The following is a 26,568-nucleotide window of genomic DNA, read 5'->3' as shown; positions in this document are numbered from 1 at the left end:
GCGGAGAGGAGCGGGCAGCCGCCGATCTCCATCTGCAGCTTCAGGTCCAGAAGGGCCAGGCAGGAGGCCTTAGTCCAGTCATAGCAGGGCAGGCCTCATCCCCTGCAGTGGCCTCAGCTGTGCAGGAAGCAGGAGATATCGCCCCCCCCCCCCTTCCAAACCCCTTTCTCCAATCTCCCTGTGGGGGCAGACAGCGCCATTCTGGCCTTTATCTGGGATCCCCAGTGCCTGTCACCCAACACAGTGCTGAGAGAGGGTGAGCAGGGTCCCACTGCTGGCCCTGGGGCAGAGCAAGGGTGGGACCCAGGTCTGTCCCCCATCTCCCCCAGCTGCGCTCATGAACCACTCGCTAGCGAGACAAGAGATGCTTTAATGGCGCCAGGGCTGAGCCCACCGCCGCTCCCTCCCTGCTGTGCTCAGTCGACCACCAGGCTGCTGCTGACCACCGGCAGGAGCTCGAAGAAGCCCTGGAAGGAGACAGACCATCATCAGGGTGGGCCAGGCAGGACAGCGTGGGGTGGGCGGAAACAGGCAGAGGCTCCCTGTCAGGTTATGTGCCTGGCGTAATAGCAGGCAGCTGCTGGCAGAGAGCAGGACCGTGTTGCCATGGTAACCCATCAGCGACGCAAGGCAAGCACTGGTTACCATAGGAACCACTTGGGGATGGCAGCCACCAGGGAAGGCGGGGATGCAAAGGGGGGATTTTCTGAGAGGGGTGGGGAGCTGGGGGGGGTGGCTGGGCTCAGCCCCAAGGTGGGGCTGGATGGGGACAGGGAGACATGTCCCCCTGCATGCAGGAGATGTGGAACAGCAGATAGGGGGCTCTGGCACAGGATGGGGAGACTGGGCTCACCTTGAAGAGGGTGATGCTCTGGAGCACCCCCGACGTGCAGCACATCTCCCGGATGGAGTGCATGGCCAACTGTGGGCAGCCGATGTCCAGCACACGCAGCCCCAGGCGGGAGGCCAGAATGGGGCCGATGGTGGTGCCACAGGGTGTGTCGTTGCGTACCATGAACTCCTGCATGGGGACATGACCTCAGCTGCTCCCCACACTGTCCCCCACGGACTCCCATATGCCTCCCCAAGCCTGAAGGAAGGCAACCCGGGGTGGGGAAGTAGCATTGTCCTTGAGCCAGTATGCAAAATCACCCAGAGATAGGACATGCTCAGGCCAGGCCCTGCCCTTTTGTTCTCTGAGGGAGCCCTGGAGCTGGAGCTCCGGAGCAGCAAGCAGTGCAGATGCTGGCAGGAATGGATACGGTAACAGAGGGGTGGGGTCTGCCACAAGTCTCCTGCACTCAGGGTCAAGGAGTAAGCTGGTAACATTCACAGAGGGCTGGGCCAGCCCTGCTCACCTGCAGAGGAACACCCACATGGGCAGCGATGTCCCGGATGACTGCCTCGGTGAGAGCCGTGGAGGCGTAGCGCTGGTTGCTGTTCACTTTGATGACGGGGCCCTGCGTAAGGGAAGGCACCGCGGGGCCGCAATCGCCCCCGGGGATAGTTGGTGTCTCTGGAAACACTCCTGCCAATGCCATCCAACCCCGACCCACCTCTACATTCTCCCCTCCCTGGGTGATCCGTGGGGATGGGGACAGTACTGCCACGAGGACTGCCCCAGCTCACAGCAGGGAAGGGCTCGCTCCAGGGCCCATACTGTGGCTGCTGCAAGTGACTTAACACCAGCATGGCTAGATTGTGCTCCAGGACAAACATCTCCTATTTGGGTGCCACAGAACTGCACCCCAGGCCCATGCTCCAGGGGCTGTCTGGGTGTTTCACAGTGCTGCAGAAGAGACAGTGCCTGCCCTGGCCCATAGCAGAGGGCTGCCCTCACCTTGTGGAAGGCAGGACGATGATTCTCCTCATGCTTGTCCCTGCAAAAGAGAAGCAGGACTTTTATGCTACAGCACTCCCATCCTGCCACAACAAGGACTGCCTGTACTCCCTGGGGAATGATAGGGATATGTCCCAACAACCAGCAGGGCAGCCCCCTAGCTTGTGGCACTGCTCGGTCTACTCACACATAGTTAGGGTGCACAGCGTGGGCCATATCAGCGCTGATCATGTAGGACTTGGCCACAGCCTCCTCGAAGGCTGTCAGGTTTTGAGGTGATGCAGAGATCCGTCGCAGCACCAGCTCCGTCAGCAAGGACTCAGCACCCTGTGCGCTCTCTGACCCTACCTGCCAAGGACCACCATCAGCATGACTCACATGGTGCAACCCCCAAGCACCCCAGGGGCTGGATGAGTGGCAGGGGCTCTCCAAAGCCAGCAGAGCAGCTTCCAACCACACCAGTGCTTCCCATTCCGTCTGGGCTCTTCACATGGGGATTAAGCAAATCCCACCTTGACTGCTGGGGCCTGGGATCTATTTCTTGCCATGCAGGGCTGGGGGACAGTGAAGAATGTGGAACCCCTCCCTGTGACAGCCACCCCATGGCTGTGTCCCTCACTCACCTCCTCATTGTCATAGAGTGCAATGAGACGCACGTTGGGCTCCTTGGAGAGGGAGGAGGGTGCTGCACATGAGTCAATCAAGGCCTGAAAGGTTAGAGAAAGGACACCAGCTTGAGTTCCACCTCATACCCCAAAGCTCAGCACTGAGCAAGCAGGAACTTCCCCAGGAGAACACCAAAGCACTGAGGAAGGGAGCTGTGGGCACACACATTGCCCAGCAACAGTAGGAGTCACCCTGGGAGCTGCTGGGAACCCCTCACACAATGCAACCCAGCAAAAGGGTTCACATCCAACCTGATTCTCCAGTAAGCCAGACCCACCCCATGGGAACACATCCCTGCAGAGCCTCGGGCCAGCCTGAGCTGAGATGGGGTGTGCAGGGGCCATGCTGCAGCCTCCAGGCTTCTTTCCCCCTCCTGCTCACCTGTAAGGCGCAGTAGCAGCTGTGCAGGTTGTCCAGACGTGGGGAGAAGATGAACTCATCAAAGGCTCCACCCAGAGTCTGCAGGCAGAGAGACAGGTAGAGCAGGGCACAGGCTCTGGGTCACCAAAATGGGCACCTACCACTGGGTCCCCATTCCAGACCCCTCATCTATGCCCCTCAGGACTTGCCTTCTCTCATTCTGCTCAGGTCTGAACCCTGGCATTCCCCAGGCAGAGGAAGTGTGCCGGGTAACACCTGTGCAGTGCCAGTCCCCAGGCTGTGTGCGGGCACAGGGAGGCTCCTGCCCTGACTCACCGCTGGCTGCGTATCTGCCAGGCAAAGTTCCAGCTCCACAATCTGCTCCGGTTTCACCCCCAGCTGGGAGCAGAGCAGGGAAAGCAGGACAGGGCTGTGCCGTTCTGCCTGGGAAGAAAGCAGAGCTGTGGGCAGGGGTGGCAGTGGATGGCTGGGGGAGCTCCCTGTTCCCCCTGGCAGAGCCATCACACACTCCACTCTTTGTCCTGCCTCCTACTCAAAGGTCCCATGTTGCAGCCTCCACCTCACGCAGGGCAGAAGGATCATTTGCAAGGAGCAGTGAGGGGCTCTCTGCCCCCTGTGCAACCCCCCCTTCCCTGCTCTGCCTCCCCAGGGAGACGATGACAGCTTCATGGGGGCTGCACACCCTTCTGTATGATGGCTGCAAACCAGGGTGTGAACAGGGATGGCTGAGCAGATGTTTCATGTACACAGCACTGGGGCAGGGTGGAAGGTTACCAGCAGTCCATGGGGAGAGGGGGAACCTGCTGGCAGGTCTCTGAGGACTAAAAATCAAACGTGACAAGTGTGAGGTCCTGGCAAGGCCCCTGGTTAGTCCCTGGCACCACGCTCACCTGGGATGCAGTACTGCAAGGTGTGGCTTCCATAAGCACCTCCTTTTCTAGCTCTTCCTGCACGGCAGTGGCCAGAATAGGAACACTGTGGGGAGAGGGTGCCATCAGCTCCCAGGGTGTTGCTCACCTCTCCTGCTTAGGTCACACAGAACCAGCCCTCCCTGGGGTGCCTGCCTTGCTCCTCCAGGGAGTGACTGCCATGCTGAACAGAGCAAGGACACACAACATTTCAGGCACGAATCTATTGTGCCACCTCAGGACACCCTAGTGTCCTTTCCTAAGTCTCAAGCTTGGGACTTAGTTTGGGACTATAGGCTAAGAAAAGCCAGTGCAGAAATCCCAACTGTGATGAGCAGCTGCCAAAGGGAGAGAGCTGAGGTTGGGCTCTACTCCAGCTGGGTCCCAGCCCTCCCAAGGGACAGCCAGGGGTTGGGGCCAAGCCAGGCCTTACAGGTGGTGCTCAGTGTTGGGCCCGAAGTTCTCATTGATGCTGCGCTGCAGATGGATGGCCAGGTGAGGAATGCGGAGGATGGGCCGCTCCACACGTACCAGGCGCTGCTCCAGGCGTCCTGTGGCTGGGTCCTGCAAGACAAGGACTGCTGAGGCCAAGCCTGCAGGGCTGAGAGGTTACAGTAGGTCTCACTCTGGGTGAGAGTCACAGACACTGAGCTGAGGGCACACAGGCAGCCCACCATGCTTGTCCAAAATCAGGCTCACCTTTATGATCACTCTCCCGGCTACGGTGAGGTCTCGGTCAAACCAGGTGTTCCAGATGCCCCCTCCATAGGTCTCCACACCAACTTGCACTGTGCCCACCTGCCCCCGCTTAGAGCGTCGCTTCACCTGTGAGAGAGCAGAGGTGTCACCACAAAGCCACAGGGACTGGGGAACTGTCAGGGACAGGGAGCACGCATGGACTCTCATTGCTGATCCTGTCGGTGCAGGGTGCTGCGAGGGACAGAGGGCACAAAGGCATTAACAGTAGGTGGAGCAATACTGGGGTCAGCATGGGCTGCTCTGGTCAGCAGATCTGGAAGGTGTAAGGAACCAGCACAGGGGGAGTCGGGGCAGTTTTTGCTTGTGGAGTGAAAAGTGGAGGGCGCAGCCCGCAGTGAAGGCACCCGTCCTGCCTTACCCTGAGGCAGGGGCTGTCGGTGTGGGCACCCAGCAGGCTGAACCCATTTCCGGGCTGGAACTGGCCGCCGACGGCGAAGGCGATGAGAGTGGAGTAGTTCCTGGTGACGAAGTACTGCGGGCAGGGGTGCAGGAGTAAGGGCAGCGCAGTAGGGCTGAGGGCCCGCCGCTCCCCTGCCCCCGGCCGGACCCACCTTCTGCGCAGGCCGCACCTCCCAGTGCTCCGTTTCCTTCAGCTCCTGGAAGCCGGCCTGCAGCAGCCGGCTGCGGCACTCGGCCACCACTGCGGGGGGAAAAGCCGTCAGGGGGCCTGCACCGAGGGGAGGGAGAGGAAGGGGTTCGGGCGGCTTCTCACCGTGGTAGGGCGAAGGGCTCCGGTTCACGAACTTTACCAGCTCCTGCGCCGCCGCCTGCGCGGCCTGCTTCGAGCCCTGAGCCGCCGCCTGCGGGCACCGCCGTCAGCGGAGAGCCCCGATACCACCCCCGCCCCAGGCCTGCGCCCCCCGGGGATCCCCGGCCCCGGGCACGGCCCGAACCCCGCTCCGCGCCCGCCCGGTACCTGCATGGCCGCCGCCACCCCACCCTGACCCGCCCCGCCCAGCGCGCCCCCTCCTGGCGCGGAGGAATGCGCCAGGGACGCCCAGCGCGCACCCGCACTCCGCGCCCCGCGCCTTACACCTGCACCTACAGCTACACCTGCACGTGCACCTACACCTACGCCTCACACCATGCAGATCTTGCAGCCCAAACCCTGCATGCCACAATGTGCAATCCACACGCTGCCCCCCCAAACCATGCGCTGCCCCACCATGCAATCCACACTATACACCCCGCACCTTACACCTCACATTCTGCAACCCCCACCATGTACTTTACACCCTAAAACACACAGCACTCAATCCAAACCCTGCAACCTGCAACACACAACCTGCACCCCACAATCTGCACCTTGCACTCTGCAGCCCAAACCATGCACCCCACACCCCTGCAATCCACACTCTACACCCTGTACCCTGCACCCTGGTCCAGGGCCAAGCAAACACGGTGCCTGCCAAAGCCAAGGCAGAGCTGAGGGGCTGGTCCATGGAAGCAGGGCACAGCCAGGAGGGGCTGGGGTGGGAGCCAAGGGGCAGGGACAGACTCTCCAGGGACAGCCACGCAGTGCTGTGAGCAAGGGCTGCCCAGGAACTACAGCTGACCCCACACCACCCAGAGGTACTCAGGGGAACACATGGTTCCTGGATGCTGGGTGTCTTTGGGGTGAGTCACTGGAGCTGACCAAGTGGCAGTCCCCCCATCACTGCTGCTCCCCCTGGGGCCTTGGCACTGCCTGGATCTCACAGTAAATAAGGCACAAGCACTTGGTGCCATGTTGGGAACTGACGTCCCTGAGTGACAGTAATGTGCCGGGGTGCTGGGAGGTGGCATGGTGACAGGGTGGACCCCACCTATCTGCCAGCCCCAGGAGGGGCATAGCCTGAGCAGGGTGGTTTGGATCAGGGTGGCTCTTGCCCTTGGCTGTGTCCTCTAAGTGTTCTGGGTGTGGCAGCAGGGTTTTGGGTTTCCATCAGAGCTCGTGCATCATTTCCCAGCAGGATTCTGTGTCTTCCTGGAGACAGAAGGACGTGGCAGTCTGTGAGCAGTGCATGGGGCCCAGGTGATTGGTTCCAGCCAGATTCCCAGCTCCTGAGTCACCAGCGTGGGCACCCTGTTGTCCAGAGACACTATCCATGTCTTGGGGCCTGGAACTGGTGGTCCTGCTGCCCCTGACCCTGGGACCTGCCGTGCTGGGAGCTCATGACAGCTCTGGATTTATGCTCCCAGCCCCCAGCACCTGCCACTCGCCCTCCCCAAAGTAGACAAGCACTCCCATTGCCTGGCACCCCGCAAGCAGACAGCTGGAGGGTCGCCATGTCAACCACAGCCACCACATCAAAACACAGGGCTAGCACCCTGCTGAGATGGGACAGGGCTGGGAGAAGGCACCCAGCACCCCAGTTCAGAGCTGGGCCACACATGCTCCCTCTTGCTGAGGGGACCTGAGGTGACAGACCCCAGCTCCCCCTGGCAGCATCACCCATCTCAGGGCTGGGTGCTCCTGGGTGGTCCCCAGGTCATGCATAGGGACACCTGGGGACAGTTTCAGCATGGGTGCCTGGAGCTGATGACAGTGGGTGAGTGCCCAGAGAATGGGTGTCCAAGGAAGATAGGTGTAGGGAGTGAGTGCAGGAGTGGGGGAAGTGCCCAGATTTGGGGTAGCCAGAGCAGGAAGTGAGTGGCAGGGACGGGTGTGGCCCTTGCCCAGCCCTACGGGAGCGAGCAAAGGGCAGCACCCTGGCATGCCACAGTTATTCCCAGAGCAGCGGGGCTTCCAGAAAAAGCTCCTGCTGGCTATTTCTGCGTGAGCTCTGACTCACCCCTGGCTGGATGCCAGGAGGCTGCACAGCACCTGCCGTGGCTGTCCCCCACCCCATCGCTGTGCCCCCAGGAAGGCAATGCTTCTGTCCCCGGCCCCCTCTGCCACACAGATTCCCCACTGCCACAGGGAGCTGCAGGCATCTCCCCAAAACCGTGGCCAGCTCCACCTTGGGGTGCTTGCACCCCGATGCTGGGCTCACACATGTGCCCAGGGGTACCTGGCAGAGGCAAGAGGGCACCTTGCCCCATCCCCTGGCAGCCCAGGGTGAGGAGCCATGTGTGCTTTGCTCTGGGAAGTGTTCCCTGTGGCAGTGAGGGGCTCTGGGGGTGGGCAGCCAAAGCTGAGCCCCACTAGAAGGGGTTAACAGAGAGATGGCCCAGGGCAAAGCCTGTAAACACAGCTCCAGGGAAGTGATGCCCCTTTCTCCTGCTGCCTTCCAGGCTACCCAGACCCCCTCCCTTCCTGCCCTGCCAGGATGAATGCAGGGATGGCACCCATACCAGCAGTGAGGTGGTCCCCCCCCACGGCCCACGTGTCTGAGCATGAGAAATCACTGCTGGGCATTGCTGGAGGCTGAGCACATGGTGACCATGCCTGACGTGAGCAACCAGCCATGCAGTGGATGGCTGCTACCTCATTGCACTGGCATGAGTGATGCTATTGAGGCCTGAGGGAGGGCAGAGAGACGCCCCTGCATCCTCATGGACTGTGAGAGCAGCCAGTCCCTATGTGGACACCAATGTGAACTACAGGGGCAGCTGTGCACCCCCAGTATCCCTACAGACATAGGGGCAGGAGAAGTTCTCCACAGACCATAAGGGGAGGTGGACAACTCCAACCTGCCCCTGGACTTTGAGGGAAGGTGAACACCCCCAGAATCCCCACAGGTCATAGGACTAGGTAGAGATGAGTGATAGAGGCAGGCATATGCTTTGACCACCTGAGTGGACATGGAGGTAGCTGGTGTCCTCCAACACCTACATGGCCTTGGGAACAACAGGTCACCCCCAGCATTCTTGTGGACTGTGAAGTAAACGTCTCACCTCAAGGATCTAAACATACCCAGGAGGGTCAAACACCCTCCAGCATCCATAAAAGTTACAGGGCAGAGCTGGACATCCACAGCATCCACAAGTGCTGTGGTTCCCCCAGTATCCCTGTGCCACTCAGGCAGGCCACCATTCCCATCACTTGAGGACACAGGGTGAGGGCCAGAGGCAGACAGATGGGCTGTGTGCCCACACCATTGGCCCTGATCTCTGGATTGAGTGAAGTCATGGGGCAGCTGGAGCGAGCTGGGGGCTGGGGGCTGCAGCCTGTAGGGCACTCACCAGCTTCTAGGACCCTGGCAGGCAAGGCTGGGCCCCAGTCCAGGCAGGGAAGGAGAACTATCTCCTATTTAGACAATAGCACATGCCCTGCATCTGTCAGCACTGGGGAATGGGCCACATGGTCCTTCCCTCTTAGGGTAAAGGCGCCTCAGAGGCTCATGGCTGTAAAAGGAGCGGGATGGAGGGAGACTTCCAGGGCCCAAGAGGGAGGGGGATGGACAACCTCACTGCTTCATTCCTATTCCACTAGGGCCAGGCATGAGGGGATTGGAGGGGCCCTGGCAGCAGGGTATGGAGCTGAGGAAGAGCCAACACTCCATCCCTGCAACCCACCTGGCTCCAAGCCCCGAGATGCTTGCAGCCTGTAGAGGCTGTGCCTGGCTCCCCGGGCAGCTTAAATCCTGGGGGAGCAGCAGGGAGGGAAGTCCAGGGAGGAGGGGCAGCCACAGGATGCAGCTGGCTTCACTCAAGGGGATGTCATGACCAGAGGGAGCTGTTTGACGTTCCAGCTCCTAATGCCTTCCCGGCAGCAGCCCTGTCCCAGGGCCTGTCGGGAGCTGGGGCCACGCCAGTGCGGGGGCTCAGGGGCTGCTTCCCAGGCTCCACTGGTCTGGGTCAGCCTGGCCTGGGATGGAGCCATGGAGAGTCTGAATGTGTCTGGGCAAGAGGCACCCGTGCACTGATGGTCTCTGAAGCCTCTTCACTTTTTGCAGGGGCTTCAGCTGTCTCCAACTGCTTGGAGACATGGGATGGGACTCTGGCAGGATCTCTGACTTCTGCTCCTCACCCCCCACTTCCTGTGCTGTTGAGTCCTGCATGCAGACGGGACTTTCCTAAGAGGCTGTGGAAAGTCCAAGGCATCCGTCCACCCTCTGCCAAACATGGGGCCCCTGCCTGTACAGAGCCATCCCGGAAGGCTGTAGTGAAGCTGATGAAAGGCCACTTAAACAGTTTGTCCTAGAGTGGTGTCAAGAGGATGCTGCTGTTTAACCCCTCAGAGCAGCTTCCCCTCCTAGAAACAGTGCCCAAGAGTGCACTTCCCTTTCCCTGGACACCTTCCCCGGGGCACCTCTCTGCTCTGTGGGATGAAGACAAGGGCTCACCAGGCCTTACATGGGGCACTAGAGCACATGGGGCACCTTCCTGAAGCAGCAGAGCAGGGTGCTGAGCACCGCTGGATGTGCCAGTCCTGGGAGGGGGACATCCTTCCCACACTCTGTCCAGCAGGATGGTGGGATGGGCTCAAGGGAAGGAATGTTGGAACAATGTGGCTGGCACTCTGCTGACCCAGAACCCTGGGGTCCTGTGAGATGGCATGGGGACCCACTGCCCTTCTGCACTCCAGGGAAGGGCTAGCATGCCACCCTGATAGCGCCCATGGGGCAGGCAGGGCACATGTGCAGGGCTCAGGGATGCACAGGGCAGACTCGGAGCAGGGCCAGAAGGAGGAAGGATGCTGTCTGTTTTTCCATCTTCTCCGTCCCCACAAGCCCCCCTTTCTTCCATCCTCCCCCCTGTGCTGGGATGAAACAACCTCATCTGGAAATACCTTCCCTTTTAAAGGCAGGCTCCGCCGGGCAGCCTGCACCCTTTGGGAAGCTGCAGCATTATGCAGACAGGAGAAGCTCCTTGGATGGGGGACTTGGCAAGGACATGGAGTGTATGCCTACCTGCATGGTCACAGGGCCCAGACCTGACCTCCCGGCTGGCAGAAGGATGGTAGAGAACAGACAGGAGTGCCCCCAGTAGCCAGAGCAGTTGGGGATGCTGCTGTGACCAAGCCCAAGCTTTTACTGTGTTGGTGCTGCCATGGGGGAGCCTGGGCACTCTTGGCATCTGTGTTGCAGTTAGGGTGGGGGGCTGAGAGGTGCCAGGCTGGGCAGAGCCAAGCGCTGCTCCTGTTGCTGAGTCACTCGGTGCCTGGTGGCACAGCAGTCCCCTCTGCCAGGGCCTCCAGGGACAGAGGCACTGGGGCTGTGCCAGCTGATGTCAGCCAAAACAGCCCAGCCCCCCAGGGCTGGCATTCACCAGGTTTGCCGGGGGGGGCTTGTGAAGTGATGCCTGAGGGGGTCCCACAACACAGCGCTCCACATTCAGAATGTTCACCTCAGCTGGCACAGGTCTGTGTGTAGCCCCATTTGTCCCTGCCCTGTTCCACCACCTGTCCAAGAGGTGGGAAGCTGTGGCAGGGGTCTTGGGGTGAGCTGGGATATTCTCTATTCAGAGAAGGTTTTGAGATCTGGGGTGAGAAAGGCTGAGGAGAAAGAGAAAGGCTGAGGAGACAAGGCAGAGCCTGCAGCACTCTGAGATGACCTGGGGGCCTTGTCCTGCTCTTGGGGTGACAGGGATTAGAGAGGAGCTAGGGCTGCTCTGGGCAGGATCCTGGTCCAGCTGTGCTCTCTGTATGACTGGTGTGAGAAGGGTTAACTGGGTGCCTCCCCCAGCTATAAATACCATGTATGTCCCACGCATATGAGCTGGAGAGGCTATTTTGGTTGGATGCCTGCTGCTTAGGGAATGTGCCAGAGTGAGGACCTGGGAGGTGATGTCAGTCACTGGGACCACTCTGGACCGAGCACCTGCTCAGGATCACTCAGAAGCACCCCAAGAGCGCCCAGCTCTGGGTTAGCACTCAGGACCCCATATCAAAAAGGAGAGGTTGGATGGTGGGTCAGCACAAGAACATTCAGAGCAGGAGTCCCTTCACATGACTCCTCCTTAGGGTTGTCCCTTTCCCCCCATCTGGAGAGCTGAGCTTGGGGCTCTTGCTGTGGAGCAGATCAAGGCACCATTAGGGGTATTTTTGGGGTGCCCAAGGCCAATTTGTGGACTGTGGCCAGCAGGCATGGGGTCTGGCTTGAGGAGAGACAAGTGAGGGTGTGAAGGGCTGAGTCCCTGTCTTTCACCCCAGCAACAGCTCAGGATGTTTGTCTGTATGTCCAGGCCCTCAAAAGTGTCACTGCACACTGATGGGAGTCTGGGCAGTGCTGTGGGTCTCACCACAACCCTGTCCCCCTTTGTCTCCTTGCACCACGAGGGAAAGGACAGCACAGAGGGGGCCGGGGGGAAGCTGGTACACCAGCGGGGTCTGGGGGTGCCTGGGGTTCCACAGGCATTGTCGTTGTCCCTTTGGGGGTCCAGAGTTGCAGGCAGGTGAGGAGTGGTGGGCGGGGGCTGGCGGCCGTTCCCCCCCGCGGCAGCATCCCCCAGCTGCCCGGCAGCAGGAGGGGCGAGTGATGTCAGCAGGATACAAATAGCGGCAGCACGGGTCCCCTCCCGAAGCCTCTCCCGAGCTGCCGGCCGCTCGCCAGCCCCTCCGCCTGCTCCCTGCTCCGGCCTCGCCGCCACACGCTGCCACCATGAGCCAGTCCTACTCCTCCAGCCAGCGGGTCTCTTCCTACCGCCGCACCTTCGGTGGCTCCCCGGTCTTCTCCCGCGCCTCCTTCGGGGGCAAGGGCAGCAGCGGCAGCTCCGTCACATCCCGCGTCTACCAGGTGTCCCGCACCTCGGCTGTCCCCAACCTGTCCAGCTTCCGCACTACCCGTGTGACACCTCTGCGCTCCTACCAAAGTGCTTACCAAGGCTCTGGCGAGCTGCTAGACTTCAGCCTGGCCGATGCCATGAACCAGGAGTTCCTCCAGACCCGCACCAACGAGAAGGTGGAGCTGCAGGAGCTCAACGACCGCTTTGCCAACTACATTGAGAAGGTGCGCTTCTTGGAGCAGCAGAATGCCCTCATGGTCGCTGAGGTCAATCGCCTGCGGGGCAAGGAGCCCACCCGTGTGGCGGAGATGTATGAGGAGGAGCTGCGGGAGCTCCGACGCCAGGTGGACATGCTCACTGGCCAGCGGGCACGCGTCGAGGTTGAGCGTGACAACTTGCTTGATGACCTGCAGAAGCTCAAGCAGAGGTAAGGACAGGCTTTGGAGTGTCTTTGTGGGCATCCATCCCTGTGTCTCCATCCCTAGGAAAGGGTAGTGGAAGAGCTCTCTGTGGCAGACCCTTGGGTGCTCACTGCTATCCTCTGCCCCAAGGCATAGACCCTGTTGTGACCCCTTCTTGGTCCCCATCACCCTGTCCCCTGGGGAAGGAGAGCAACCAGGCCATGCTTCTCTCTGTCTGCACCTGCCTGCAGGACACCATGGAGGATGCCAGGTCCTAGTAGGTGCACACAGTAGCATCAAATTTTTGAAGGAGTTTTGTGACTCTCTACACCAGTGCTGGGTGCTTTCCAAACTGTGGTGTGGAACAGGCAAGGGGGATCTGGCCCAGTTGTGTGGGACCAGTTGATGTAGGTGCCCAGAGCCTGGGCAAGTCTCTCAGGGTACTCCAGATGGCTTTTGCCAGCCCTTCCTCTCCAGGCACCCAGGGAGCACCCAACAGGCAGGACAGCAGGGGTGTCCCCCATGCCCTCTCTTGCAGCAGGTCCAAGGCCAGGCTGTGATGCCATGGGACCCCCAAAGCAGAGGAATTGGAGTACTCCCTGCTGTGGTCCCCATTCCTTTTCATATCAGGGAGAGCTAGCAAGCCCATGGATGAACTGAGACCTTTCGGACATTCAGACAGAGCCAGCCAGGCAGGTGGAAGTGAGGGGGAGGAGGATGACCTGGGGACTGGGTTCTCTGACAGCTCCGGACATAGAGAAAGGAAGGGAAGGAGTACCCACGCTTCTGCAGGCCAGGGATGCCCCAGGCCTGCTGTGGGTGTCTGATGGCCCAGGAGCTGCCCAGGAATGCCATGGGCTTGGCTGGTGCTGGGAAGGGGCCTGCGGACAGGGGGAGTAGCTACATAGGTGGCCAGGCTGTGACCTCCCAGGTACTGACCAGCATGGGGGCACCTGGCAGCAGGGGTGGATGCTCAGGGTGGGCTGCTTGCTCTGATGCTGGTCTGTGCTTTCCCTCCTGGCCCCTGTGTCCTGAGAACACTGAGTCTGAGGACACATCTTCTGGGGGCGACACATCCATCTGCCTCCTTCTGTCCCTGCAGCCCCAGTGGGGTGCTGGTGGGGCTGCAATGGGACAGAGTCCCTGATGATGGGAAGCTGGAGTTGTTGGCATGGAGGATCCCCAAATGTCAGGGGAGGAGCAGCTCACAGAACAAACAGGTGTTGGTTTCGTGCCACCCGCTGTTCCAGCACCGCCCAGGGAACCTCCGTCTCCTGCTCACTGACCTCCTTCTGACCAGCAGCACTGCCCCCTCCCCTGGATCAGCCCAACCCCCCCAGGCTCACACCCCAGGGGTGTGAGCTCCATTCCCCTATCCCACAGCATTGCTGAGACCAACTTGTCCTGCTTTCCCTGGGACAGATCAACCCGTGGCCCCCCAAGTTCTGGACTCTGCACCCTGTCCCCCCGGCTGCCGACCACTCTCCCCTATAAGGGCTGGGGCAGCGCAGTGGCACGGAGCTGACCTCATGCCTTTGTACTCTCTCCGGTGTTGACTATAATAGGGAATGGGAGGAAGAGCTCTTGGCTTCCAGCCAGCCCCCCCGCTGCCCGCCGGGAATGCAGGACAATCCTGTGTCTGTCTATTGGGCCACACTGGGCTCAGAGACAGCTCGGGAGGAACATCTCCACTGAGAGACAGGGCTCCCTCTGTGTACCCCTGACCTCCCCTCTGTGTCCCCAGGCTCCAGGAGGAGATCCAGCTGAAGGAAGAGGCTGAGAACAACCTGGCTGCTTTCAGAGCCGTGAGTACCCTCTCTTCCCCTGTGCTGTGGGACCCCCACCTCCCCTCCCACCCCCATGTCCCCACAACAGCCCAGCCCCAGGCCATGGCCCTAGGCACAGCTTTGCATCCTCCAGACCTTCATGCCTAATGCCAGTGCTCCCCGCCCTCCTCCTCCCCTCCCCCACTAACCTTTGCTCTCCATGGATGACCCCAGGATGTAGACGCAGCTACGCTGGCACGTATTGACCTGGAAAGACGCATCGAGTCCCTGCAGGAGGAGATTGCCTTCCTCAAGAAGGTGCACGAAGAGGTAGGTTTGGGGGTGGACCCCTTTTCTACAGGTACCTGTGGGACTAAGGGACAGGACAGAGTCTGAGGTGTCCTGGATGAGAGAGTGTGCCCTGAGGTATCACCTTGTCCCCCTAGGAAATCCGGGAGCTGCAGGCTCAGCTGCAGGAGCAGCACATCCAGGTGGAGATGGACATTTCCAAGCCTGACCTGACGGCTGCACTGCGGGACATCCGTGCCCAGTATGAGAGCATCGCTGCTAAGAACATCGCTGAGGCTGAGGAGTGGTACAAGTCCAAGGTGTGGGAGTTGGTGGGCTCTGGGCTTGCCTGGGTGCGGTGGGTCCTGGCCATCCTGGTAGCAATGCCCACTGACCCTGGTCTCTCCTCAGGTGTCTGACCTGACACAGGCGGCCAACAAGAACAATGATGCACTGCGGCAGGCAAAACAGGAGATGCTGGAGTACCGGCACCAGATCCAGTCCTACACCTGTGAGATTGATGCCCTCAAGGGCACGGTGAGCCATGGGCAGTGTTGTTTAGGCCTCCAGCTTCCCAGTAATGACCTGCTGCGCTGGGACTGCTTGGGAACCTCTGGGACTTCTCTGGGGTGGGGGGCTCTTCCCAGGTCTCTAAGAAGTTGCGATGGTCTTATTCCTCAGATTTAGACTGCACCTCCCCCTGTGGCAGTCTAGGCCTCTGTGAGATGTTTTGGCAGAGCCCCAGGGTCAAGACACAGCTTGTAAAAGTTACCCAGGCTGAGAGGCAGGCAGGTGCAGGGCTCAGGGTGTCTTGTTGCAGGCTGGGAAGGTGGTTGCAAACAAACACAGCACAACAGTCTGGTCTGGTCCTGGCACCGTCACGGTCACAGGAGACAGGCAGCAGGCACCAGTGTGGCAGTGTCACCCTAGGGCAGCTGTCCAGTGCTCCTGCACCTCTCTGTCCTTTCCCTCTGGGATAGGGTGGCTTTGCTCCAGGGGGGCTGGGCACTGGGGCAGAGGGTTGCCCAGCCTGCCCATACCAGACCCTGCTGCCCAGTGTTGGAGAGTGATGGCCACCCATCACTGTCCCACTTCAGCTGGACCCAGCCCAGGGCTGACCACGGCTCTCCCCATGTCCCTTGCTTTCCCCTAGGATCCTCCCTCAGCATCCCAAGCTCCCACCCCAGGTGACCCCTGGCTCCTCCAGGTTCCCCCCTTTTCTGAACGCCCCTGTCCCCCCAGAATGACTCGCTGATGCGCCAGATGCGGGAGATGGAGGAGCGCTTTGCTGGGGAGGCTGGCGGGTACCAGGACACCATTGCTCGGCTGGAGGAGGAGATCCGGCACCTGAAGGACGAGATGGCCCGGCACCTGCGTGAGTACCAAGACCTGCTCAATGTCAAGATGGCTCTGGACGTGGAGATTGCCACATACCGCAAGCTGCTGGAGGGCGAGGAGAGCCGGTGAGTGGCAGGGGGGAAGGACATGCTGGAGGAGCCAGCAGGGTCAGCTGTTTTTCTGGGCTCCCACCCTGTAAGCAGCTGCCCTAAGGCAGGGGCTGGCTGGTGCTGAGCTCTCCCCTCTCTGTTCCCGCAGGATCAGCATCCCCATGCACCAGACCTTTGCCTCCTCACTCAATTTCCGAGGTGAGCATCACCCTATGAGGAGGGGGCAGTCACTGGAGGTCTCCTTCCTGAGGGGCTGTAGCCAGGTTGGGGACCCATGGGTGTCTCACTAAGCTCCTGGTGAGGGCTGAGGGGGGATGTTAAAATCATGGATCCTGAAGCCCTCTCAGTAACCCCAGTCCCTCCTGTGTACCCCCATGCCACATGTCCCAATGGTCTCATTCCCTGTGTCCTCCCACCCACAGAGACCAGCCCAGAGCAGCGTGGCTCTGAGGTGCACACCAAGAAGACTGTGATGATCAAAACTATCGAAACCCGTGATGGGGAGGTGAGCAAAGGGTGGCAGTGGTGGGGAATCTGGGGGGAGTTGAACATGGCACCTGTCCCCAGCTCAGGGCTTGGGTGCTGGCTCAGCATGGAGTCTCACAGTGTCTCTCTCCTGGCAGGTGGTGAGCGAGGCGACCCAGCAGCAGCATGAAGTGCTGTAGAGGAGGCTGCTCCAGCAGCCCACTGGCACCTTCCATCCCTGCCTCCGTCCTGCCGCCAAGCTCCCCTCCTGCCCCCCACCTCACCCCCCAATGCTCTCCAGGCACTGCCCGAGGAGTCCCCCTCGCGGAGCTGCCTCTGGGCCCCCCACGCCCCCGGGGCTCTCTCCTTCAGCTTCGAAAGGCTCACTCTGCTTTCGCAGCTTCGCAGTGGCAACGCCAGCGTCAGGATAGGCCCGGGATGGGGGGGCAGAAGGAGGGAGGGAGGGGACAGGCAGGAGGGGCTGGGGGGAGCAGGTGGTGGCCTAGGTCAGCTCCCTGGAGAGCTGGACGGTCCCAGCAGCAGGTTCTGGATTCCCCCACAGCCCCCTTCCTGTGCCAGGGCACGGGATTTGGTTTTGTCCCAAGGGAGCAGGGACTTGTCCCCGAAGCAATGCCACCTCCCTGGAGCTGGCTCTTCTCTGGGTGTATGGTGGTGATTCTGGGAATGGGGAGCAACGGGGTCCGGGACAAGCCCCCCGTTCTCTGCCTGGCTTGGAGCCAGGGTGCTCCCAACCCATTTCCCTTCCCTGACCCAGGGGGTCTATGTCTCTGTGCTCCCCCAGCCCAAGAGGCATCCCTGTGGGGCAGAGGAGAGCAGCACCTGCCCCCCCCCTCATCGCAGGGACCCCCAGCAGCAGGAGGCTGCATGGGGCCAGGCTCAGGAGCTGAGAGGGTATCTGTAGGTGGACACAGGAGAGAGGAGGAGTGAGTGAGTGGGAGAGAGGGGGGAGAAAAAGAGAGGAGTCGGAGAGAGGCCCGGGGGCCAGGGCAGGTGCCCCCACCCCTCGCCCCACTGCACCCCCACCCCACTGTGTCTATGTGACTCTTCAGGCGGCTGAAATAAACAGCGGAGCATCACCCCTTCCTCCCAGTGCTTCTCTGGGGCTGGGATGGGACAGGGTGGTGGGGAGGTGATACTCACAGGAGGCATTGCAAAGACTCCTGGCACTGTGCTGGGGTGAATGGGGCAGCCAGAATGTCCTCAAGCTGTCTCTTCCCTAAGCTTCTGGCCCCTCATACTGAAGGTGCCCCAGAACATTTTGCTTCCTGTGGCGGTGGGTTTCCTAGTTACAGGGGGTGGGGAAGCCCTGCTGGGACAGAGGGCAGTGGCAGTTGAACCCTGACAGGTTTGGAAGGGGCTCTGTGTGCCTGACCCCTGTTCTCCCCATACATGCATGGCCTCACACCATGATCTGGTGACTCTCAGCTGTCCCCTTTCTGCCCTCACCCAGGCCACACCTGCTGCAGACCTACAGCTGCTAGGGATGTCTCCATGCCTCCCCCCAACAGTGCCACTACCTTGCAAGCAGAGCCCCCCTCATCCCAAATCTATATCCTCCCTGGCACCCTGGGACCACCCTACACCTGTCCCCACCCCAGCTCGACCTCCATCCTCAACCTGCCCCCTGTGCCCTCTCCCCCCTAACACATGTGCCCCCTTCCCTGTGGTTGGAGTGCGAGGTTTCCTGGCTTCAGCTCTTTCACCGCAGCAATGCCATGTGCAGCAGCATTGCTGCGGTGAAAGAGCTGAAGCCAGGAACCTCGCACTCCAACACAGGGAAGGGGGACATGTGTTAGGGGGAGAGGGCACAGGGGGTCAGGCTGAGGCCTGGAGGGAGTCGAGCTGGGGTGGGGGTGTTATTTTATGGACAAGGCAGGTCCTGCTGTCAGCAGTAGGGCTGGGGATAGGGTTCCCCGATGGAGAGACCAGAGCGACAAAACCCACTTTTGGTAGCCGGGGCCGGAGGGGTGTTGGATCTCAAAAGCTGTCTCCAGCAGGTGGCCCTGTGACATCGAGGATGGTCCCCGAGGATGCACTGGGGAGACATGACACCTCCCCGCCCGGCCCAGGCTGACCGAACCAAGGCTCTGTTCCGGGTGTCTGGGGGTGACAATCAGGACACAGAGCAACCTTTGGCCTGTAGAGCACAGCAGGCAGGGAGGAGCCCCTGAAGCCTTCTGTGGGCTTGTCCTCCAGCCCCCAAAGACCCCGGGGCTTACTCAGATGCTTTGCAGCCGAGCTGTGGGTTCAGCAGGGCATCCCACTCTGGAGTGCCCCAGCCACTCAAAACAGGGATCTCAGTATCTTCTCCTTGCTGGTGATGCTCTACTGATGCTGGCACCCTTGGGCCAGTGGTAACGAGCTGTGCCAAGGCCGGTGGGGACTGATCTGCAGCCGGGAAGCAGTGTGTCCCGTCTCCCACGTCCTGCTCACCCACATTTGCAGCCCCTGGCGATGGCGGCTGGGGCCAGGCGCAGAGAGACGTGTGCCATGGAAACAGGACGGGAGAAGCCCTGCCCTGCCCTGCCCTGCCCTGCCCTGCCCGGGGTTGGCACAGGCAGTCCCTGGTTGCTTGTTGTCTGGAGTGCAGCATGGAGGAGCCCTCACAGGGCACCCCGGACTCAAACATCAGGGTGCTCCTGATCCAAGCAGGCTTTGAGTGGGGGATTGTCCAGGACTCCCATTGCCCAGGGCAGAGAGGTGGGAGCTCGGTGACAGAAACAGCGTTTTGTTGTTTGCAGCCTCCTGTTGGGTGGGTTTAGGGTGAGCGGGGATGCAGGGGTCCCCCCTCTCTGTCTGCTGGGGATAGGGCAAAGGGGCCCTGTGGTGCTGGCTCCTGCCCCGGGGTCTCGCATTGCAGGAAGCATGACGGTGTCCTTTCCCTCTGCATGCCACCAGGGTCTCTCTATCTGGATCCAGTGACACCACCGGAGAAGGGGAAGGGGAGGAGGAAGGCTGCGTCCCCCCCGAGCCTCACTGCTAATATGGAAAGGTGCTGGCCCCTTTCTATCTTTGCAAGTGGAGCTGGGCTGCAGGGCTGGGGCGGCAGGCGCAGAGAGGGGGAGCCTGGCCAAGGAATGTGACATATCAGAGGCAGCTGCCACTTCGGGAGAGGGGGCAGAGAGAGCGCAGCTCACCGGGGGCCGTGCGGGACGGGACAGGCGAGGGGGGGGACGCCACGGCCCCAGCTCCTGGACGGCTCAGGAAGCGGCCGTCTCCCGTGGGACTCGTACTCAGGCCAGCGGAGGAGCAGGTGCCGAGGCACTGGGTGGGCTCGGGGTTGCAGCAGAGCATGGGGTGCGGGTCCCACACTGCCCCGGGTGTTCAGTGAGCAGAGGCTTGGCAAGTAGCAACCCGAGCCCCCACCTAAAAATAGCCCCTCGCTTGCCCACGGCACTGCGACCTTCGGGGCTGCAGCCCGCTGGGGGGAAGGCACCGAACAGGACGGCACCTGGACTGGGGAGCCGACTCTGCCCTGGCACCCCTGGCAGGTGCCCAGCACCCCCGGGCTGCAGGCAGGGGAAGAAGAGGGGCACAGTGCGGCCGGCTCAGGGCAGTGGGGGTTGTGGGCTTGGGCAGGGGACCTGCAGACCATGCACCGAGCACAGGGACGTGGGAGCACAAGCAGGGCCAGTGGGGAGCCCCGGGCTGCCCCTCCGAGCCCCGGCATCCCCCCAAAGCGTGCCAAGGTCACAAAAGAGCCAGGGGCATCTGAGGAAGGCCCAGCTCACCCAGCAGCACCGGTTTTTGTGCGGAAGCTGAAGAATGCAGCAATTGGCACTGGCTGTGACATCCGGCTGCGGGTGGTGGTGGCGGGCAACCCCCAGCCTAGTCTCCGCTGGTACCGAAATGAGGAGCTGCTGGCCCTGCATGGGGAGGAGTATGGCACCCTCTGGATCCGGGACAGCAAGAAGGAGGATGCTGGTGTGTACACATGTGTCGCCGAGAACGAGCGGGGAGAGGCCATGACCAGTGCTGTGCTGGCCATCATTGACATGGAAGGTAAGGGTGGCATGGCCACTGGCACAACTGTGTTGGCACAGCCCTGGGCGCTGGTTTGCTTTGGGTGGCAGCGGAGCTTTGCAGGCTGCTGCCGCAGTGTATGCCTGAATCCAGCTAGGGCTGGGCTTTGCTGCAGGCTGGGGTGCTTGGTGCTGGCAGCACCAGGGCAGCTTGCTGGCCTGAAGTGAGTATTTGGCTGCTGTACTGGCTGCCAGGCCAGGCAGGGTGCCAGGGCCGGGCACAGAGGTGTCGGCATTATGTGATGCCAAGCCTGCTCCGGGCAGAAGGAGAGAGAGAGAGAGAGAGAGAGAGACGCAGCTTGGGTGCATGCCACTGGTGGTGCCACCGTCCGCAGCCGCCAATACAGTCCCTGGTACCTGTCGGTGCCTCTGAACAAGTCACCCCTGTGCACCAGCTGCCTGCGAGCAGAGCTGCCGGCGGCGTCACCGATACCAGGCCCCGCGACCGTACTGGAAGAACTGGGACCCTCCGGGCGTGGAGTCGGGGGGAGGAGCTTAACACTGCAGGGGGCGGGGGTAGTAAGTAGGTGGAGTCTATATCCTGCAGTGGGAATGGCCTGGTGGTTAATGAACAGGGGTGGAGTCAGCTTTTGCTGCCCTTCTGGAGCCCTGTGGGCCCCTCTGCTCATCACCTGATGCACAGGCAGGCTGCAGATGGATGGGTCTCAACCTGCACAGAGGCCTAGGAAGGGGCTCAGGACCCTCTGCCCCAGCTGTCCCCAGCAAGCCACCTCCCTGGGGCATTGCAGACCTAGGTGTCGGGGAGCCTGCTGGCTGGTGGCCCTGCTTTGAGACGAGAGCTGTGCTGTCTGCATGCCCACAGTGAGGGCAGAGAGAAAGGGAGGTGGTTCTGAGCCTCGTGGCTCCAGGGAAAGAGCTGTACCCAGGGCTTGGCTGCACGGGAGGTGTGCTGAAGATACTGTGCCTTGAGGGAAGGACTGGATGACAGTGGGAGGGCAGAGGAAGCCTTTACAGTGCTGCAGGGGGAGTAATCAAGGAAGAGGAAGAACCACTGTCTGTGAGGCTGGAGAAATGGTGTTTGAAAGGAGAAAGGGTTACATGCTGTTTGTAGGCCTGGTGGGGAGCCAGGAGAGTAGACAAGTGTGCTGAAGGCATCCTGCCCTACAGTGGGCCTGTGATGGGTCTCTGCCCATCGCACCTTTGTGGGCTGTGGCACCATGCAGGCGGATGCATGGTGCTGTATGTGCAGAGAGAGTGAGAGATGCTCCCTGCACCACAGGGTGGGAGCAGCCTGTCCCGGGAGGTCGAGATGGGGGGTCACCCTGTTCTCACACTCCAAGTGTGCACCTCTCCATGGCACTGCTATCCCGGGCCCCCCTGCCTCTGCCCAGCAGCCAGGCACCGCTTGATTTCCCCAGGTGCCCGTTCCCATTGTGCTGACGCACTCGTCCCTGCTCCCGATTCCCAGCCGCATTTCTGGAGCAGCTGAGGGAGGGATGGAGCCTAATGAGGGAGGATTGCCTAATACACTGGGTGAATGTCACCCTGCCCCGGGCGCTCCTCCAGGCACGAGGCCAAGTGAGGAGGGGCAGCTCCTGGTGTAGCTTTGCTCCTGCTCCATGTCAGAACAAACCCCTCAGTGTGCTGGTCTCCAGGGTGCACCGTGTCCTGCAGGTGCTGGTCTGGATGTGATGGGATGTGGGGGGTGGTCCAGGCCTGGCCCTGTGTGTTTTTCCCCTGAGGCCATTTTCTCCATGCTGGCAGCCAAGTGGTGAGATGGGTCATCGTGTGAAATGGAGGAGTCGTGCCACTGCTCTGCACCTGCCTGCCCTGACACCCTGCCAGGATGTGTGGTGGTTCCGTGGCTGCCAGCATGGAGGCCTCAATTGTTGAGGGGCTCCCCATGCTCCCCACCAAGACCCAATTCTCTGGGGACCATGGCAGTTAGGCTGGTTTTAAAATCAACCCTGTGCCAGGCAGGGACACTGACTCCTTGTTCCCTGGCGGACTTACGAGCTAGGCCATCAAACAATTAGGGGGCAAGGGGCATGTCAGTAAGATCCCCTGGCAGGATGAGGTCTTTCTCTGGACTTGGGGTTCCCTGATCCCTGTGTATGGAGGTATAGGCATGCCGTTGCTCCATTCACTGCCACCAGGTCATGGTCTTCAGTGGTGACAGAGCCAGGTCTTTCACTTTTTCTTCCTGGCAGGCTGCAACTCTCCATGGGACCAGCATCATCTCTCCCCAAGGTGGCTAAGGTCACTGCTTTTGGAGTGGGGGAGCTCTGTGCTGCCCAGCTCTGCGCTTGTCCTCGGCAGCTCCTCCTGTACCAGCTCAGCATTTCCCCTTGCTCACACGAGCCCAATTTAGCTCCTCTAATCCCTTGCCCTGAATCTGTCGCTCCACCCCACTAATGATTTTCTCCTGCTTTTCTCCCAGGTCCCCCAAGTGCGTCAGTGCTCAGCATGGGGAGCAAGGAGAGCACGCATGGGGCTGGCCAAGGAAGGAGGCACAGGGGCTCCCTGGAGGCACACCAACCCCATTGTGTGTGTCCCACCATCCCCACCATGTCCCACCCATCTGCCCCTCTCCTGTATCAGGTTCTCCGCCATGAACCCCCCTCCACGGGCACAGGTGGAGTGTATTCTCACAGCAGTATCAAGCTGGTCCAGGGGCTTCACAGGTCTATCCAGGGACCCTCCAGACTCTTCCAGCTTGTCTTGGTCCCTACCATGACTCCACTGTCCCTGGCTTTGCTGAAGCTTGTATCACCTCTCAGCTGCATCTCCTGAATATTTTCCCCACAAACCAGATTAAATAACCTCTTAAGAACCCGAGATGATCTCCTTCTAGAGCCCAGCCCTCCCTTGCCATGCCAGCACTGCCTGATCCTCCCTGACAGGGCAGCCTCTTGTTTCAAGGTTGGATATGTCTGTCTTGAGCTCCTGGTACAGGGTCTTGCTCCAGTTGCCTCCACCTGCACTCAGCAATCAAACCACCTTGGAACTTTTCCTCTGCCCAGGGAACAGTCTGCACCAGCCTGTGTGTGGGAGTACGGAAGGGGCTAGAAGTTAACTGTGTGTAGTGGCCCTGCACAGTCCTTTCCTGTCCAGCCCAGAGTCACAGTGGAGCAGCATGCACATGTTTTTGTGGCAGTGGTGCATGGTGATGGCGATGGCACCCCAGCAGGGACGGCTGCACTGTCATTGTCCCTAGTGGCTCAGCACCTCTGACCATTTATCTCAGTGCCTAATTTTAGTTCTTTACTTTGCAATGCCAGGCCCATGTTTAATGCCAACTGCCCCTTTCCTCTGGTGCCCCTGCCAGACCTGCTCAGACACCAAATAAGACCTAAGGTCTCCTTTTGCCATCTCTTCCTTCCTGTGGTACTCTCTGGGGATGCCTCAGTTTCCCCTTGCTGTCTCTGGCTGCCCTTCTGGGACACAGAAGCATCTCCAAGGAGCCCAGGATGCAACAAGGCTCCATCCCAGGCTGCCGTGCCCCACTGTGGGGCCATGCCTGGCTGTGTCAGCACAGGGGCCATCTCTGCAGAGCTGCTTGGCTGGTGCTGGTCTCAGGTGACACAGGGAGAGGTCCCCAGGACTGAGCAGTGCAGGGTTGGTGGGACTGGATCTGGCCTTCAGGATACCACCCCATATTCAGCACTGCTGAGGCTGCACCTCAAATCCTGGGTTCATTTTTGGGCCCCTCACCACAAGAAGGGCATTGAGATGATGGAGTGTGTTCAAAAAAGATATATGAAGCTGGTGGAGGGTCTGGAAAACAAGTCTTATGAGGGGTGACTGAGGGAACTGGGGAAAAACTGGAGAAAAGGAGACTGAGGGGAGACCTTTTCTCTATTTACAACTACCTGAAAGGAGATTGAAGCAAGGAGGGTCTTTTCTCCCTAGTAACAAGAGATAGAACAAGAGGGAATGGCCTCAGCTCATGCCAGGGAAGTTTAGACTGGATATTAGGAAAAATATTTTCACTGAAAGGTTTTGTCATGCACTGGAAGAGGCTGCCCAGTGAAGAGGTGGAGTCACCAACCCTGGAGGCATCTAAAAGATGTGTAGATGGGTTGCTGAAGGGCATGGTTTAGCAGTGGGTTTGCGAGAGGTGGGCTAATGGTTGGACTTGATGATCTTAAAGGTCTTTTCCAAGCATGGTTCTATCATTCTATGCCCACAGCCACTAGGTCAGTGGGTGGGCTGTGCAGTCTGCCAGTCCCCAGGCACAGCCATACATCCTGGGTCTGTGCACATCTCTTGGGGGAGGCATGGAGGCCAGCCCTTGGGCAGCTACTGGAGACCTGGGCTCCCAGCTCTTCCCCCGGCCACCTGGGCAGGGTGCTGGTGAGGTGTCCACGCATGCTGGGTCCCCATCCCAGGGGTTCTGGGGACCAGGAGCATTCTCCTTGGTGAGCCAAGTGGCTGGTGCAGCTGTCCAGTCAGTCACCTCCACCCCTGCCCTCTCGCTTGCTGCTGGGTGGTTATTTTTTGCTGAGGAATGTGCCGTCCCCTCAGATTCTGGCAGGCTGCAGGGCTTGTGTTACAGGCAAGAGGCTGAGACCTGGGCCTGCTGGTGGGTAAATATAGCACTGCTGCTCAGGGCTGTGTGATGGAGCAATGGCCTCATCCTACTCCCAGGGCTGAACAGTGCTCCCTGTGCTCCTCCTGACACAGGAGGCTCCTGACTGTTGGCTTATGCCTTGGCACAGTGGCACTGGGAAGGGGTGAGCTGCTTCTACCCTGCTGCCTGCACACTTGCCTACTTCCCCCCTGCCCTCTGGATGCAGCCCCTCAGCCCCAGGCAGGGGTGATGCTGGGAGTGGGGCTGGCAGGGCTGTGATGAGATGCCTGCTGCCACTCTGCTCCATGCCCAGGCACCCAGAGCCAAGGTCACTTTGCTGTTCTGTGTCCCCGCATCCTCCACCTGCAGTGGGCACCATGTGATTAGGCATCCTAATGGTGGTAAGGGGAGGTGATGCTGGAGAAGTTGTGCCTTGCCTAGGAGGGAGTCACAGCAGAGAATTGCTCTTCTCCAGGGCCAGAAAGTTGCTGTGCTGCTGCCCTGACCCATGACAAGAGCCATCCTGCTGCATTTATTTCTCCCTGGAGACAGGCTTGGGAGTGGTCCTCACCTCTCAAGAATCCCAGCACATCCCCACCTCCCACATGCTGTCCCCAGCAAGCTCCTGGAAGCACAAAGCATGAAAGATTCATGGCCAGACCTCCTTCTGACTGAGGTGGCTGCATGAACCTGCTGCCATCAGTTATTCAAGCACTGAGATAAGGGGCTGATGGCTGGGGCTGGGCTGCCAGTGCCTGGCCAGTGCTGTGGTGCTGAGCTGCTGGGGATGTCCAGCAAGGTATGGAGAGCATAGTACTGAGTGAAGGATTAATGCTTCATTTTGGGCAAGTGTTTGGTTTGCTTGGGGCTGTGTGGCAATGGGGCTGTCAGCTCTGGCTCTGCCTTTTGTCCATGCCATGGCCATGCTGGGCCATGTCATCCACCCCATGTTGCTGTCCTGCAGAGGAGCAGGGCAGTGCCAGGCTGCCCCTGACCTAAGGAAGGACAGAGGGGCTGCCCTGGGTTCTGGTTGCCACAATTTCTCACCAGACACCTTCTACAGGACTTTGCCCTTGCAACGTGATTTGCAAGTGCTGCTAACTCTGGAAAGGACATTTTGGGCCTACAGCAGGCACTGCCTCTTGGAGGTGACCCAGCTGCTCCTAGGGATGAAGCATCTCTGAGGCAGCCCAGAGCTGTTCCTGGGGCTTTTGCTGGAGATGGTTAAACAGCAGAGCTGCAGTCGCAGGGAAGGGCTGTGTTCCTGACCAGCCATGAGCTGTGGCTGATGGGGCAGGCAGGTATGGTAGTCAGAGGATACTTGAATGACAGTGCTCAGACTGGGCAAATGTGGTCCCTCCCTGGGCCCGGCCCTCGAGCTGTCCCTGGAGGTGGTAGCACCCTTGGCACCAATGTATGCCAAGCCCAAGCTTGGTGCTCCTTCCCAGCATCCCTGTCCAGGCTTTTATCCCACTTCAG

General features: G+C 60.3%; 3 protein-coding genes across 7 annotated transcripts in view; 2 read left to right on the top strand and 1 right to left on the bottom strand.

Moving 5' to 3' along the window:
• Positions 1-352: 352 nt before the first annotated feature.
• Positions 353-5,891, bottom strand: DNPEP (aspartyl aminopeptidase). Of its 3 annotated transcripts, none has more exons than XM_071747600.1 (15): positions 5,860-5,891; positions 5,267-5,354; positions 5,106-5,194; positions 4,913-5,026; positions 4,495-4,620; positions 4,229-4,359; positions 3,778-3,862; positions 3,203-3,310; positions 2,888-2,965; positions 2,464-2,547; positions 2,028-2,188; positions 1,841-1,880; positions 1,359-1,460; positions 854-1,021; positions 353-467 (listed from the first exon to the last, which is right to left on the bottom strand). In XM_071747600.1, the coding sequence occupies exons 1-15, from the start codon at positions 5,881-5,883 to the stop codon at positions 417-419; spliced, it is 1,449 nt and encodes a 482-aa protein (XP_071603701.1). In that variant the 5' UTR covers positions 5,884-5,891; the 3' UTR covers positions 353-416. The 3 variants fall into 3 exon arrangements, with proteins under 3 accessions (XP_071603701.1, XP_071603703.1, XP_071603702.1); XM_071747602.1 differs by lacking the exon at positions 5,860-5,891 and adding an exon at positions 5,720-5,737; XM_071747601.1 differs by lacking the exon at positions 5,860-5,891 and adding an exon at positions 5,471-5,491.
• A 6,044-nt stretch (positions 5,892-11,935) lies between these two features.
• On the top strand, positions 11,936-17,609 carry DES (desmin). Its single transcript, XM_071747599.1, has 9 exons — positions 11,936-12,571; positions 14,290-14,350; positions 14,546-14,641; positions 14,758-14,919; positions 15,011-15,136; positions 15,842-16,062; positions 16,196-16,245; positions 16,470-16,552; positions 16,671-17,609. The coding sequence occupies exons 1-9, from the start codon at positions 12,021-12,023 to the stop codon at positions 16,710-16,712; spliced, it is 1,392 nt and encodes a 463-aa protein (XP_071603700.1). The 5' UTR covers positions 11,936-12,020; the 3' UTR covers positions 16,713-17,609.
• A 2,036-nt stretch (positions 17,610-19,645) lies between these two features.
• Positions 19,646-26,568, top strand: part of SPEG (striated muscle enriched protein kinase) — a 39,692-nt gene continuing 32,769 nt past the window's right edge. For all 3 annotated transcript variants that reach the window (XM_071747605.1, XM_071747604.1, XM_071747603.1), the window contains exon 1: positions 19,646-20,535. In XM_071747605.1, the coding sequence (XP_071603706.1) occupies positions 20,127-20,535 (409 nt within the window). In that variant the 5' untranslated portion in view covers positions 19,646-20,126. The remainder of the gene's footprint in view (positions 20,536-26,568) is intronic.

This window comes from Heliangelus exortis, chromosome 6 (genome assembly GCF_036169615.1).
Source record: "Heliangelus exortis chromosome 6, bHelExo1.hap1, whole genome shotgun sequence".
Taxonomy (NCBI): Eukaryota; Metazoa; Chordata; class Aves; order Apodiformes; family Trochilidae; genus Heliangelus; species Heliangelus exortis.
The sequence above is the reverse complement of the archived record's forward strand: the minus strand, read 5'-3'. Positions and strand labels throughout refer to the sequence as shown.